General features: G+C 47.9%; 2 protein-coding genes across 3 annotated transcripts; both read right to left on the bottom strand.

Moving 5' to 3' along the window:
* Positions 1–7,790, bottom strand: LOC308045983 (uncharacterized protein). Of its 2 annotated transcripts, XM_080353569.1 has the most exons (8): positions 7,377–7,790; positions 4,946–5,041; positions 3,702–3,935; positions 3,557–3,579; positions 2,257–2,393; positions 1,793–1,823; positions 1,546–1,577; positions 1–401 (listed from the first exon to the last, which is right to left on the bottom strand). In XM_080353569.1, the coding sequence occupies exons 2-8, from the start codon at positions 5,021–5,023 to the stop codon at positions 304–306; spliced, it is 633 nt and encodes a 210-aa protein (XP_080209695.1). In that variant the 5' UTR covers positions 5,024–5,041; positions 7,377–7,790; the 3' UTR covers positions 1–303. The 2 variants fall into 2 exon arrangements, with proteins under 2 accessions (XP_080209695.1, XP_080209694.1); XM_080353568.1 differs by lacking the exon at positions 1,793–1,823.
* A 1,669-nt stretch (positions 7,791–9,459) lies between these two features.
* LOC308045793 (E3 ubiquitin/ISG15 ligase TRIM25-like) lies at positions 9,460–15,005 on the bottom strand (the record flags this gene model as incomplete). Its single annotated transcript, XM_080353302.1, has 6 exons — positions 9,460–9,965; positions 11,250–11,392; positions 12,256–12,278; positions 12,373–12,606; positions 13,644–13,739; positions 14,376–15,005. 6 exons carry the CDS (start codon positions 15,003–15,005, stop codon positions 9,460–9,462), a joined length of 1,632 nt encoding a protein of 543 aa, XP_080209428.1.

The following is a 15,005-nucleotide window of genomic DNA, read 5'->3' on the forward strand; positions in this document are numbered from 1 at the left end:
CACATAGTGACAACACAGTCACCAGAATTAATAGTGCACAAGTATCATTAGTACCGTGAGATTACATACGCCGCAGTTTGGAAGCAAACAGCAGTTGGAAGTTTTCTTATGCTCGTGTTAATTCTCAGAACTTCATTTTTAAGCTTTCATATGCTACAGAATTGCTTTTAATAGCAGGAATACAGGGGAAGTCCAGAAACTTGGCAGGTCCCCAGTATTAGAGGACATTTTTGTCAATATTTAACTTATTCTTTCCATCTCAGTTCTGACTTCTTTTTTTGCATATTTCCCTCACTCCTGCGCCTATGAGAACGAGAAGCTTGATTCACTTGTACTAAATCCAGGGCACACTGGGAGTGACAGGGGCTGTGCCAGGAATCCAGATAGAAACACTCCACTTGCTGTAATGAGAAAGTAATATTTGATTGCTCTGCTAATGACATTTGACAACCTGTTTCCAAGTAGAGCTTTGCATTGCATCAGAAAAAGTATTTCTCCGCCTTCCCCTGTTTTCAGTAACGGGTTCTGTACAGAACATCGATGTTAATATGACTGTAGAGGACTGCGTTCACAAGACAAATAAATGGCCATGTACACTGATTTAAAAACATACCTCTAGATTCGAGGCTTGAATTATGTTAAGTGAAAGCAACTGTATTGTTAAGTTGTGCTGTGTAATTAAAACTTCATTTAATTGTTTACTTGCACTGAACACCTCTTGTGCTCTCCAACCATGAATTAATGAAAAAAGAAAACATTTTTTGCTGTTTTTTCGAATGTGTCTGGTAAAACAAATATGGTTGTATTTAGGGCAAGGCTACATTGTCCTCAACCCCCTCACTGACCAGCTGTTCTCAAACACATCCCTTCCAAAGCAAACTGTTACCGTTAACCTGCCCCTGCGAAACACTTGTCAGAAGAGAATATCTTTTCCCCTCCCAAAATTAAAAAGTGGTGAAGAAAGCAGGGTTTAATTTGCAATTTATGAGTTAAGAAAAACATGTTTGCAAACTTAACTTTAGTTGCAGTAATTAAAAAATGTAAAAAAAACCAAAAAAAAAGTCTTTCTAATAACTTCTAAATAAGTTTTCTTCCAAAAGCTTGTGGGAAAAATGCACCACTCTAGCCGGCAGAAATGTGACCAGTGGCCTAGTACTGTCTGAAGAGAAATGCTGTTTGCAGATCGAATAACTCCCGCAACACTTGGATTTGTCTGGGGATACCCCAGGCGCTGGGTTTGCTGCAGCTCTGCTCGGTTGTGGGAACCCTCACGGTGTTTCCTCGGGGCCGGCTCAGACTTGGAGAACTGAAGCAAACCCAGCGCCTCCCTGGGGCTGAAGATCAATGATGTCTCTGCTGAGTTCCCAGAGAATCTACCCCCTGCAGATTTTGAGACCTGTGCCCCCAGGCTGCACTCCTGCTGGTCTCGCCCCTGGCACGCAGAGGAGATGCACGCAACAAAATGCTGTTCACGTTATTAGGTATTTTCTCTGCAAGACTCATAGCCAGAGTCCCCAGGAATAACTAGGATCTTGGAACACTTACAGTTTGAAGAGGTATAAGTATGTGAAGCCCCACTGGAAAGAAACAATGCTGAGTGTTAGTTCCTCGTAAAACACAAGTCACATCATGTTAATAACGAAGTAAGACACATTAATAGCTCTGACCCCCTCTTTTGAGATGAAGAATGGGTTTGAGACTGAAGCAGAGGAGGACAGGACACACAGTCCTTAAATGAACAACAGTTGGAGAAATTTGCAGGGAACACTTGTACACGAAGAAAAGGACTTACCTGCTGCTCCATATTTGGTTGGTGAGTTCATCTAAGATGGAGAAGATTGTTTTACAAAGGTGGCAATACATTCAAGCCTGGGACTTGGTACTGTGGCCCTGGATTTCATGGTCAGGGATAAACTAGGTGGGGATTGGGGTGGGCAAGTGAAAAGGATGTTTCTCAAAAGCATGACTGAGCACCCAAAGACTCGGGAGGTGGGTGGGAGGAGGAAACCCCATCAGAGAGAGGAGATGCTGGCGTTAGCCATCTGGGAACAGACCTTTTCCTTGTTATCCCCAGACATGGTCTTTCTGCCCCCTTCACCCTCCCCTCACCAACACCCCCAAGATCCCATCCAAACCCCCATCAGCCCCTCGCGGCCTCGCACACGCCCCATATGAAGGAGCCAGCGCGCGGTGGCCACCAACGCGGCTCGCTGAGCCGCAGGGCTCGCTGTTTGTCGCTGGGGACGGGTCACTCACACTTGACGCTTTGCAGCTGCTGGTCCAGCTCACTCATAAAGTTCTGCATCTGCTGTCGGTACTTGTCGATCCAGGCGTCGTACAGCTGCCTCACCACCACATTCACCATGGCGATGCTGAAATCCTGACTCGCAACCCTAGGGTGCAGGGAATCATTTCACCAAGGAAAACCATTTGTCATTAGAAAGTTAACAAACTCCTTCACTAAGCGAGGACTCGACAAAGAGGAGTGTGCTTTGGCAATGTGAAGCATCAGGTAAACAGCTCTCTAAAAAGGCTGAGTTGCAATTGTTATCTATTGTTGTTTACTTGGCAATGCCTCTTGCTTACCAAACCTGGATGGGCACTTTCAAACGCTGAAAATGAGAAAGGAGGAGGCATTTTGCTAATACCCTTGTGCAAACAGTGCTTTGTCCTACTGCAGGCAGGCTGTTGCTGTTCCAGCACAACTGCTGTCATGATCAAAAGAAAATGCCAAACATATTAAATGGTGTCCAGGCTTCTGGAAAATGACTTGGATCCTACAGGCTGGATTTTGACTTGTGGCATGGCTGTGAATAATGGACTGTTCTGCTGCCAGTGTAACCCCAGGTACACAGTGATTCAAAGTTATCCTTACAACCCAAGTTCAAAGTCAGCTTTGATTTGTACAAGTTACAGAGACGACAGGTCGATGTGTGAGCTGCTCCTTCATGCACCTGACAATTTTAGTGCTGCAGCAAATTCTCCTGCGGATCTGCAACTTACTATTGCAGTGGTTTTGCACCACTGCATTACTGCTGATGCCCAGACGTCAATTAATAAGTTGTAAGTTATACAGTAAATGTATCAGCTGCAAGAGAAGGGATAATAAATCTGTCTAGCTATTAAGCTTGTCCACAAGAAGCAGCAAAATCGGGTGGGAAATGAGCCAGCTACCTCTGCAGGCAAAGGCTGTTCACTGGGACTTAGCTGCGTGAGGGTCACCAATACGCACCCAAGAGCGTTGCTGTAAAATGAACCCCGTGGGCTCCATCTCTAAAAATATTTTTCTGGTAATAAAAGCCAGTGGTTTTCATCAGAATCCGGCCACCGTGTAGCTGCCAAGAAAACTGAATCCGAAAGGGACAACTGGAACAGCAGGCAGAGGTCTCTCCATTGTGAACTGTGTGATGTGGTGCCCGCGGGCTCGGCTGGGATAGGGAGCAGCTTTGTGGTGTAGGGTGCCGACTCACAGGGGCATGGGCAGTGGGGTTTGATCCCACTTACGAACACCATATTCTTTCAAAGAAGGAAACAGGTGTTTTCAGGTGGAACATACCTGTCCTTGGCCACTTTAAATTCCTACAAACAGGATTAAAAAAAAAAAAAAGGGAAAAAATTGTTAGTGTGATTTCCAGAAAGAGCAGCTGGCTGGCTGAGAAATCAGCCATATTAATGAAGAAAAGCAGAATACCGCTGCTTACTTTGAAGAAGAGGAAAATATCTGGTTCCTCTCTCATCTTATGCAAAGACCAAAGATGCTTCATAGCCTCATCTCTCCTCTCTTCCATTTTCTTCTTCACTTTGGTAATGTCTGCCAGTTGTTTTTTCTCAATGGATTGAATGTCACTCAGGATATTATTCTCTTTCTGAATCATCGCTGTCTTCATCTCTTCAAACAGCTTTTGCAGCTGAGAAGTCACTGTTTTTGTATTGGTCTAAAGGAACAGATAAGAAAATGCTGCACTGGCTCAGGAACTCAACACTTCAGCTTAATGTCTCTTGTTTGTTAATCAGGATTGTATCTATCCTTTGCACTGGCCTCCAAAGGAAATGGACAAAGATGTGCTTAGAATATCTGGTTAAACAGAGTTATGAAAATTAATCCCAATATAGTAACAAAATCAGAGAAATACCAGCTGGCAATGTGAGAACTGTATCAGTACACACTGAAAATCCCACTTGTAGACTCAAATTGTTTTTCTTTCATTTAACAGATAAAAAACTTTAAAAATAGGTAATGCTATGTACAATCTGTGGTCCGCCAGTCCTGCAGCCTGGTCTGTGCAACCACAATAAATGGGGGAGACTCGCAGCTGGTTCTTCCCCTGGAGCTGCACTGGGAGGCTGTGATTTCTGACACCACTGTTTTCCCTACTTTGGACTGTATCCCTATTCATTTGCTTCTAACACAAACCTAACTCTAACCCTAACCTACGCCTGACCCTGACCATAACCCTGACCCTAACCCTAACTTAAGTTTAACCATAACCCTAAACCTCACCCTAACCCAAGCCTAAGCCTAATGCTAGGTCTAACCCTAAAACAACCCGAATCCTAACCCTAACCCTAACTTAAGTTTAACTATAACCCTAAACCTCACCCTAACCCAAGCCTAGCCCTAACGCTAGGTCTAACCCTAAAACAACCCGAATCCTAACCCTAACCCTAACTTAAGCTTAACCATAACCCTAAACTTCACCCTAACCCTAACCTAAGCCTAACCCTAACGCTAACTCTAACCCTAAAATAACCCGAATCCTAACCCTAACCCTAACCTAACCCTGACCCTTACCATAACCCTGACCCTAACCCCAACTTAAGTTTAACCACAACCCTAAACCTCACCCTAACCCTAACCTAAGCCTAACCCTTAGGTGGCTGGCACTTATTTCTGGGAAACTGTGGAGGAAAGATATTCTGAATTAGTGACAAACTGGGTACCAACCTTGACCTGATTCTCACTTTTCTGAAGCTCTTTCAGGGCAGTAGTTAAAGCATTTTTATCTTCCTGCAGCTGTGTCATGGTGGCCGAGAGTTCGTCCTAGAAGGAAAGACAGGGCTGAGGTTCGTAGCAGGGAAGCAGCACAGGTAGCTTTAAACCAGACTATCGGCTTGTGGAGCTGGTGAAATGGCACATGCACCTTCTACCCGTCCGCTTCCACCAGCGAGCCCTGTGATAAACCGCAGTCCCTCGCCTCCTCATACAGTCAGAGCATAACGGCAGCACTGATAGGATCTCAAAATCTTTCAAGCTGATGTGTAATTTTTATTTATGTGTAACTTCGTATGTGGTAAGTTAATAAACAACTTACCCTTTGAATAAGTAAATGTCACTTTAAGTAAAAAAATGTCACTTTATCCGTTAAAGCTCTGTTCCTGCCAGAATATTCACATGCGCCTAATGTGATCCAAATCCTTACGTTTTCACATCTGTCAGCAACTGTGGGATCTGGGATTAGGTAAGAAGCAAGCCATCGTTTCTGAAGGTCGGTGAAACAGTGGTACTTACTCACCGAGCTGTTTATTTTGACAGATGCCTTGCTCATTAAGTGCTGTTACACTGCACAATAGCACATTTCAGAGGGGACATTAAACCTTAGACATTAGACAGTCTCTGCAAGGTTCTGGTTGCTCCTGGCTGCTTCCAGCAGCGTTTTCACACCTTGAGCACCCCTGAATGGCCACTGCAGACACAGCTGCCAGATTCCCATTTCTTTAATAAAAATGAAGCCAGAAAGCTTACGTTTTCCACAAGACGGTTGTCACAGCTGAAAAGTTTTAATTTTTGAAAAATTAAAAAATGAATAATCAAATTTGGCTGAGGTTCTTTGCATCAAACCCTTTTTATCATTCCTCCTAAATAGCTGCATTTCTGATTTCCTTGGCTATCCTGGGGAGTTAAAAACGACCCAAACCACAAGAGGAATACGCAGCTGCAATCTCAGCTTACCCATGGAGACGGCTGCTCCACAGACAGGGCAGCGTTGCTGCTTTACCAGCTCCAGGGATGAAAGAAATGGCTGCTGTCCTACACAACTCACTTCTCTTTGGCATCCCTGAATTTGTTCCATGTAGCGCGGGGGAGGAAGTTAGTTTGCCATACATATAACTGCAAAGGATGCTAATTCCCGAGGAGGTTGTGACCTGTCCCGAGGCCCAGGGCGAGCCAGGTGTTTCCTACCAGTGCACCGGGGTGTTTTGCTTGGGCTCTAAACTGACCCCAGAAATTCCAAACGCAAGGCAGTGAGTGAGCATAGCAAATGCATTTTATCCTCTCCGTCTCAGCTGATTCTGGAGCATTTCAGGGACAGCAGGGGATTTAAAGGCCCCACACCTCTGTGCCTGATGGGATGCTGGCTCAGCACAATTTAGGGCCGAGTGTGGAGGGAGCCAGAGGGAACGATCTCGAGTGGGGAAACCTGTTTCCCGACCCAAAGCTGAGCAGCGACCCAAAGCTGAGCAGCGGTGGGGGACCCGGGGCTCTGTGGAGTGTAAGGAACATTTAACGAAGAACTGTTGGTTTTACATAACTGAGGACCTGGCACCTGACCCCAGCAGGAGGGAAGGACCGAGAGACATCGGACTATGAATTCTTAATGTAATACACAGTCTCTTCCCGGAATATGTACTGACACCTGTATACATACTGATAACTGTATTGATAAGTTAATTTAGGGGGAAGTGTAGCCAAAGTACCAGGAATCCATATCTTAAATAGATTGATAGGGGAAGGGTATTGTGCAGGTCAGGATAGTCTGTAAACTCTGCAGTACCCAACCAATGGGGAACAGGGGAGGGAAACTGCGTCGGGGATTTTGGGGAGATATAAGCAGGGACTTTTTGCCATATTAGGTGTGCCTGCCTTTAGGTAGAACACTCGGTCTTGCAAAATCTTTATTAAAATATGCTTTGCCAAGAGATCCTGCCTGGGCCTATTATATTAGGAAAATAATTGTTTCCTACAGGAGGAAGAGACTTCTTAACCCCTGCGGGAATATTTCTTAATCCCAGCCAGGAATACACTTGTCAGCAGCAGTTTGCAGTGGCCCGGGGCACGTCCTTGGTGGCAGGGGGGCCCTGCAGCTCAGCACACGCTGCAGGGTTTACCCGCCCTCGTCTCGGTCAGCCCCAAACACCCTTCTCTGCTCTTCTCCCTCTGCTTAGCCTGCCTGGCTGATTTCACAACACAAAGGGGCAAATGAAAAGCAAATTCCAGCACAAAGCTCCAGTTCCCGCTGGGGCAGACATGAAAGCCCCGGAGCTGCTGCCCGCCTGCCCTCACCCCCCAGCCCCATTCCTCCCCTCCTGCAGCCTCCTCCGGCTCAGGAGCTTGGAGCAAACCTTGCAAGGGCTGTGGGGAGAGGAGAGCTCCTTACCAGCTGTTTGTTGTGTGCCTCCTTCAGGGTGACAATGCTGTGGCCCTTGTGGCGTCCCGCGATGGAGCAGAGCACGCAGATGAGCAGCCCCTCGTCCCGGCAGAAGCACTCCAGCAGCCTGCCATGCTCCGGGCACCGCCGCTCGGCTGCCCCGCCGCCTGCGCCCACCTCCACCAGGACGTGGTCCTGATGGGAAGCCTTGGCGTTGTGTTTATTCAGATGGGCCTGGCACAAAGACACATCGCAGCTCAGGCACGTTTTCACCACCGGCTGGGACTAATCCAGGCAGTAGTCACAGGGAACCACGTCCTTCTTCCCCTCTGCAGAGCCCTCATTCTGTTGGCCTGACAGGCAGATGGGACAGCTGAGTTCAGCCTCCAGGCTGGCACCTCCTCCGAATTCTTCTGCCATGGCTGCAAAAATGGCGTCTTAGTCAGTCAGAGAGAAACGAAACCAAAAAGACACCCTGGGCGTTGTGCCTGGGTTGTAAACCCAGCCCAAAGGCTGCAAGTCCTTCCTCTCTGCCCCGTGACATGTCGACACGCTCCCCGTCCCGCGCTCCACCCACAAACAGCTCTTTAGGGCTGCAGTGCCGCTGTGGACATCTGCCCTCAGCCTCCAGCATGGCCCCAGCAGGGCACGAGGTGGACAACGCTGCCACAGCCCTCTGCCCTCCCAGGAGAATCCTCCGTCCCGCGCCAGGGGCTGCGAATGAAGGATAAACCCTGGGTGAGAAGAGCATGGACCTGGCAAGGGTAAGCCAGGAGTTCTGGTTCTTCTCCACAACGATTATAGGTAAAATAGGGACAACCCAGGAAAAAGTTCTACTGGAGCTTGTGGAGGCTGGTGTCCTACCTGCAGCCAGCTGACAGGGAAGCAGGGGCCAGGAAAGGCTCTTGGAAAGCCACACTAGGACAGGTCCATCCCTGCACCATGTCATGAGCCATGCTTACCTCGCTTTGCCTCCATAGCACCCAAGACCAGGCAGAGCAGTGGCCGCTGCGGATGTGTTTGGGAGTCTCATCTCTACCTGTGTGGTTTTCCATATCATTTTGGTGAATAAAAATGCAGAAGACAAGACACAGCCAGTTCTAAGACTGAACAAAGATTTATTTTAGCATATGCAAAACCGTAGTGTCCCTCAAGGTCCTTCACTGTTCCTGCCAGGGTGAAGAACTCCTCCCTGGATTTCTTCATGCAATTATCAGGCATTGGAACAAGTTGCCCAGTGGTGGAGTCACCATCCCTGGAGGGGTTTAGAAGATGCACAGATGAGGTTCTTAGGGACATGGTTTAGTGACAGTGTTAGGTTAACCGCCAGACTCGATGATCTCGAGGGTCTTTTCCAACCAAAATGATTCTATGACTCTACAAATACTCTGGCTCCATCTGAAGGCAGAAGAACCACAGGCAGCAGGTGGGAACTTAATCTCTTCCTCTCCAAGGTGTTTGGACAACCATAAGACTGAAATAATCCAGGCACAGACTAAAGGCACAGGAGTTTTCCTCTTTATTACTTCCTTTGCTGTGACATTTTTGCATAGGTGAGGAGAAAATCAAAATTGAGGGAAGAAGTAGGTAAGTGATCTATCAGAGAGCTCACAGGAGAGGACAGAGCAGAGAACAAGGGAAACCAGGTATATTATTGCCATGTCTCTACTCGCCTCCTAGGCCAGCTTTGCTTCTGCAATGGATGGCTTAGGTTGTGCGTAACAGCTGGAAGAGAGCAGAGGTAAAAGCCTATGCATTAGAGCAAAGATAGTCACCTTTTCTATAAACTAAATTGCCATTGAGTTTTGCAAACTAAATTACTTGAATAACCTGCACAGCATCTGATACAGTCGATGAAAAAAAGCACATCTTAACAGTCTTTCTATCGTGATTAACAGAACAAAGAAGGAGCTCTTGCAGCAAGCAGAAGTGTGCTGTGAGATGCCCCACAGAGGCCTTGCCCTCAGACTGATGAACCATCACAGCAGCCCAAAACCCAATTTCTGATACGCCAGCTTAGCACAGCTTCCGCACAGCAGCAGTCCCGGTACCTAGGCCTGGAATTACAAACCAGCACCTTGTCCTCACATCACTACAGGAGCTGCAGATAGCCATCAGAGGTGTAGAAGATAGCATAGGCAGGATAGATCGAAGGGATGCTTAGTGTTTCTATAAGCCTGAGGCTCTCAGCAGGGTCTCCATCCTTGACAGAGGCATTGTAAAATGCCAGCGTATTCCTTCTGCAGTCTAGCTCTACCCTGACCACTTTGAGGGCCACAGGACAGCCCTTGTCTGCAATCATTGTTTGACCTTTGAACACACAGAGGCGATCCGCAAACGTTTGCAGGTAGCACTCAACGGACGGCTGAACAATTCCAAGCTTCCAGCCAGTTGCATTGCTGGTGTCCACCTCCCAGAAGTGACGGCCCCCTGAGAAGCTCTGGTTGCTCTGCACTTGTTCGGTGGCCCTCTGGTTATTTGGAAAGGCATGTAAGTCATGTAGAAAGTCATAAAGGATGCGTGGGGGTGCATAGACTCTGGTGGCATTGCTATGAAATCCATTTAGGTGTTTTACTGAAACAGTCAGATGTTCACAAACTATAGAAACACACACACACACACAAAAAATCACATTATGATTAACAGGTAATTGTGCAGATTTGCATATAAGTCCATTGCTGAAAGCTGGATTTCCCAATCCATGCCATCCCGGTCATACTATCCAAGCCATCCAACTCAAATCCAACCCAACCAAGTCATTACAAGCACATGTTAAGTGAAACACCTTCTGCACCTCTCTTGGTTCCTCCTAGGTAATTCTAAAGGGGCTTGATAGCACATTTTAAGAAATGCTGCTCTTTCACTATTCTAAAGTCTTTTTGCTTTATGTTTCCAGCTACAGCAACTCTTAGATTTTAGTTTTCTGTCATTGCCCTGCAGAGCTTCATTATGCATTTTTAAAAACCTTCCAGATTAAACATGTGAACAGTAGCAAAGCCATTTTATAAAGGTGTATTTCCTTAGGAACATCTGGCTATTTTCTAGAACTCTCAAAAGTTCCTGGCATGGCCGGTCACAAGCAGATAATTATACACTCCGGAACATGCAGAATGATTTTATTCAGACCTTCTCTTGCACTTAATGCACTTCAATATTGTGACACTTTCTGCTCTTGGAGTTGCTCCTTCCAGAAACTGAAACAGCAGCAGTGACATGGGCAACTAACCAAAATTGCTTGGATGGCATGGAAAATTAGGAGAACTCGGATCTGGGGCTTTCTAGCCCGAATAGGTCTGGACTACGTTTACAGGGGCTGAGCTGGCGAGTGGCCACGAGCACAGGGTGCGTCTTGCCATCCAGGGCTCGAGCATCATCAAGCATGCAAGAACAAGGGAACCCTGATCTTTTTGGTTCAGTTGGACAAGCATCCCACCATGCACAGCACCAGGACTGTATGTTGATCTTAGAAAACACTACAAAAGAGTGGAATTATTTACATGGGAAGAGTAGATTATTTACATCATCAGACAACCTCTATGTGCTGCTGCTGTGATGAGTTCTCAGCTTTCCCCATGCTTTGAATCAAAGTGATCCTACAGGCAGGTGTTGCTATTCTCTTAATACTCCCAGAAAACTCCTGGGACATGAGCACCTCTTTACCCAGGGCCCATTTTAACAAAGTCTATCCAAGGCATGTCCCAAAGCACTAAAGCCCAGGGCAAGCACCCTTTTATGTACACATATGTGAAAATAACCACACAATGCTAGTTATCACTTCTTCTAGAGGTATTTGGTGTACCTGGTGTCTTATTACAGTCCTTTCTTAAATACGTTTTATTAGTTTCTCTGTTTTGCTTGTCACCCAGTGAAATGGTCACTTACCAGGTAAATCTTTAAATAAGGCCTTCGTGTCTGAGAGGAATTGCTGGAAAAGCCTTAGAGTAATGTCTGTTGTTAATTCATCGAAAAGAATGGGTGGTGTTGGCAGTGTTACACCGGCTGCCGTCGGAACTGCGTTGCGTTTCCTTAACATGTGCAGAAAGACATCAGGAGAGCAGCAAGTCACCTGAAAACCATCACCGAGCCAACAACCGCATCCCGCGCTCCCCGCCCGGCCTCGACGGGACGCACAGACAGCAGCTTCTCTCCCCGCTCCCTCTGCAGCTTTGCCAGGGACACCCCCTCTGACCCATCTTTTCCCAAATCCCCAAATCTCTTCAACATCATTAGGATGAAGTTCACTCCGTGGACAGTATCTGTGCCCGGAGGACCTTGTCTGAGCCCCCTCAGCCGCAGCTTTAGCCAGGACGGGCCCCAGCGTCACGTCTGCTGTTGCAGTCCTTGCCTCCCTGCAGCAGCAGGTAACGCGGTGTCGGGGCAGATTCTGGGACAGCAAATGAGAAGGGCTGTGTTGTCACAGCCAAGGGACAACCACCGCACCCAACATGCAGGGCTGGGGGAGCCTGTGGGCACGCAGCGCTGGGCCAGAGAAAAGCCACGAACTTCGTAGACTCGTGACTTAACTGCATGTTTCGCCTCCTACGGCATTTGCTTCTTGCAAGCTGAAGGCAATGCGAACTGGGGGACGACTCAGGATATCTAAGCTCAGCCGTCCTTTGTGTGCTCACAAGGGACCTGAAGATTCAGGAATTGCCCTCAGAATGGGTTTTGAGAACAGGTGCGGAGGGTATAGAAAAATCAGCCATGTGGTATCTGAAGAGCCACACGAGACCGCTGTGAATAGCGCGGGGCTGCTCGCAGTGCGCGAGGAAGCGAGGTCAGCATGTGGTCCGTGTGTGGTCCGTGTGCAGTCCTACTGCACCGCAGGACCCTCCGGCATCCCGAGTAGCGTGTAATGCAAGATTCGACCACCGCAGGAAGCACTTACCTGGTGCGAATTGCTTCAAAAGCCTGTAAAAGATATTTTGAACATAGAATTAGCATAGTGAGGGGAAAGGCTAGCCCAAGAGCTGAGTATCTCCAGAAGGGAGATGCTGATGGGTACCTTGGTAAAAAGAAGCATGTCTTTCTGATGTTTCAGAACATTCAGCTCCTGTATGTCACGGCTGGCTGCATCCTTCTCCTCTTGGTGTTTTTCTATCTGCGTCCGAATCTTAGAAAGCTGTTGCTCCTCGTTTTGCCTGAGAGCTGTCAGGACCTCTGCTTTTGTGTTCTCTAGCTGCAGCTGCATCTGTTCAAAGAGGCTCTCCAGCTGATTCCTCCGCAGGCTCTCCTCAGCCTATTAAGAAAACACTTGCAACAGCATTAGGGACTGAATCTTACATTCTCCATGCTAACTCTCACTCAGAAAAGAGCCTGGTCTCTTCTGGGCTGAAAGAAGTAACCACTAACTTTGTGCCTCTCCATATGACAGCAAACCAATGTGTCCCACAGGCAGCAGAAAGGCCAAGCCACATCGGTTGCCTTCCCTGTGGCACCTGACAAGAGCAAGATGACAAAGCAGTGCTTCTTGCAGGATGCTTGCTGAAAACTTCCCGCTATTCATATATTTCCTTATTCTATACCGGTATTTTCCTATAGGCACATTGCTTTTGTTTCTTTTAAGGATGGTGAGGAAAAACAGTTTGTGTGCTTCCTTCCTCCCCCCCAAGCTTCTCTGTTCGGACACAGGACAGTGCCAACAGGTGCAGTTTTGTCTTCAGAACAGAAGGGAACGTTTTCTTTGTGCAGTGCCAGGACTTCCAGTCGCATCACTTTACTGGGGGACAAAGGCAAGTGCCAATTCTGCCCGAGCAGAATGAGCTAGGATTTGGAGACCTGCCGTTAAATTCCCTGCCCCTTCAGAGCTTTTAGATGGGCATTTGCATGCTTGGAGTGAAAACCAGACACTTTGGGGCAACCTCATGCCTACCAGCCTCCTAGAACCACAAGCTAATCTGAAGGCATTTCTTGTTGTCAAAAGAAATAAAATCACTATAACATGGTCTATGCCTTTTCCGTAAGTATTTTAGAGTCTGCAAATTGAGTAAGGTTGGGGAGGGGGGAAAACACAACAAAACCCCCCACGCACCAATCAGGACACATGGACTCAACTTTCAAGCTCAAAGTTCCTTTGGAAATGAAAACTGTACTTCCCTGATAAGAAAGTTGTTCATCATCCACCCTCAAAGAAGAAACCACAAAGTATCTGAGAAACCACCCAGGAACTAAAATAGCTTTGGAATCCATAATCTGGGGAGGGGCAAAAGAAAACCTTATCTCATCAGCTAACAGCACGCAACCATCCCCAACGTGATATGGGACTTTGGAACAAACCTCTACTTCGTCCTCTTGCTTCAGCAGGTTTGTGATTCTTTGATTCAGCTCAGCTTCATGCTTTTGCAGTGCTTTCAGGGTTTCAGGAAAAGCTTTCTATCAAAAGAACCGAAGGGAGGTATCAGGATAGGACTGACATGCGCATCAGATCAGCAACTTCATGGAAATGGGTTAAACTAGACCTGCAAAATTTTGTTCACCACAGGCTCTCAGGACAAATCAACACACAAAGGTTTACTGAAAGATTGATTGATCCCTGAACAAATACCACAACTGCGAGCACAGGAAAGACATTTTGAAACTGAAAACTCCTTGGGCAATAGCCACACATACAGCTACTTTCAGTGCTGACAGCTTCCTCTCTGTTACTCTGTCATTCCTTGGCTTTGCAGAAATGCAGCTCAGGCGGACACTCCAGCTTAAGAGTGGACTGAGGACTAAAGGCCTAGCCACAAGCACTCAGTCCCCCCAGTCTGGTTCCTCAGGATGGGAAGAAAGTGTTTAGAACATCTTGTTTCACATCAAAAGGGGCAAGCCCAGAGGGAATCCGCGGCAAAACTAGTAATAAAAGCCCAAGGTCCCAAGAGGAAGATTTAGCCCCATCCTGAGTCTGCAGGTCTGAAGCTTGGGAGATGTTTCACCCCTGTGCTGCAGGCAGCTCTCTGTGTCACAGACCCCCGTGGTTCTCCTAGTGCCATCCGTGCCCAGACCCCTGTCCTGGCAACCTCTTACCTGCACTTGGCCAAATGCCTCCTCCAAAGGGATGATCTCGTGGTTCTTGTGGGAGCTGGTGACACAGCACATCACGCAGATGCAGACCGAGTCCGTCTTGCAGTAGCACTCCAGCAGTTTGCTGTGCTGGCGGCATCTTCTCTCTGCCAAAACCTGGGCGTCACAGGGCTCTACCAGGACATGGTCTTTCAGGTGGCTCTTTGTTCTGTGCTTGCTCAGGTGGGCTTGGCACAGGGAAGCCTCGCAGGTCAAGCAGGTCTTCAGGGCTGGCTGGGGCTCTTGGAGGCACGAATCGCAAAGAATCACCCCATCTTCCGGGCCCGAACTTTCGTCCTCATCTTCACTTTGCATTTCACCGTCTTCCTTCTTCTCCTGCGTGGGAGCATCCAGGAACTTCTCCACGATGCTGCGGAGCTGGACGTTGGGCTGCAGCTCGGCGGCGGGCTCTGCCTGGGAGTGGCACAGCGGGAAGCGGAACGGGACCTGCGGGCGAAGCTGGCGGGACTGCTGCACGCGCTGCTTGCAGAAGCTGTGGCCGCAGCTCAGGGACACGGGGGTGCTGTGAATGTCCAGGCAGATGGCACAGGTCACCTCCTCCGCCAGCCCGGCCAGAGCGGTCGGGCGGGTCAT

Source organism: Nesoenas mayeri (assembly GCF_963082525.1).
Source record: "Nesoenas mayeri genome assembly, chromosome: 14".
In the NCBI taxonomy this organism is placed as follows: domain Eukaryota; kingdom Metazoa; phylum Chordata; class Aves; order Columbiformes; family Columbidae; genus Nesoenas; species Nesoenas mayeri.

Excerpts from the sequence above, each read along its gene's own strand:
- LOC308045983 (XM_080353568.1), bottom strand. The coding sequence starts at position 5,023 with ATGACACAGCTGCAGGAAGATAAAAATGCTTTAACTACTGCCCTGAAA. Across the intron at positions 2,394-3,556 it reads TTTAAAGTGGCCAAGGACAG|GGTTGCGAGTCAGGATTTCA; the intron begins GTATGTTCCACC and ends CCTGCACCCTAG. Across the intron at positions 1,578-2,256 it reads GCAGCTGCAAAGCGTCAAGT|TGGGGCTTCACATACTTATA; the intron begins GTGAGTGACCCG and ends GTTTCTTTCCAG.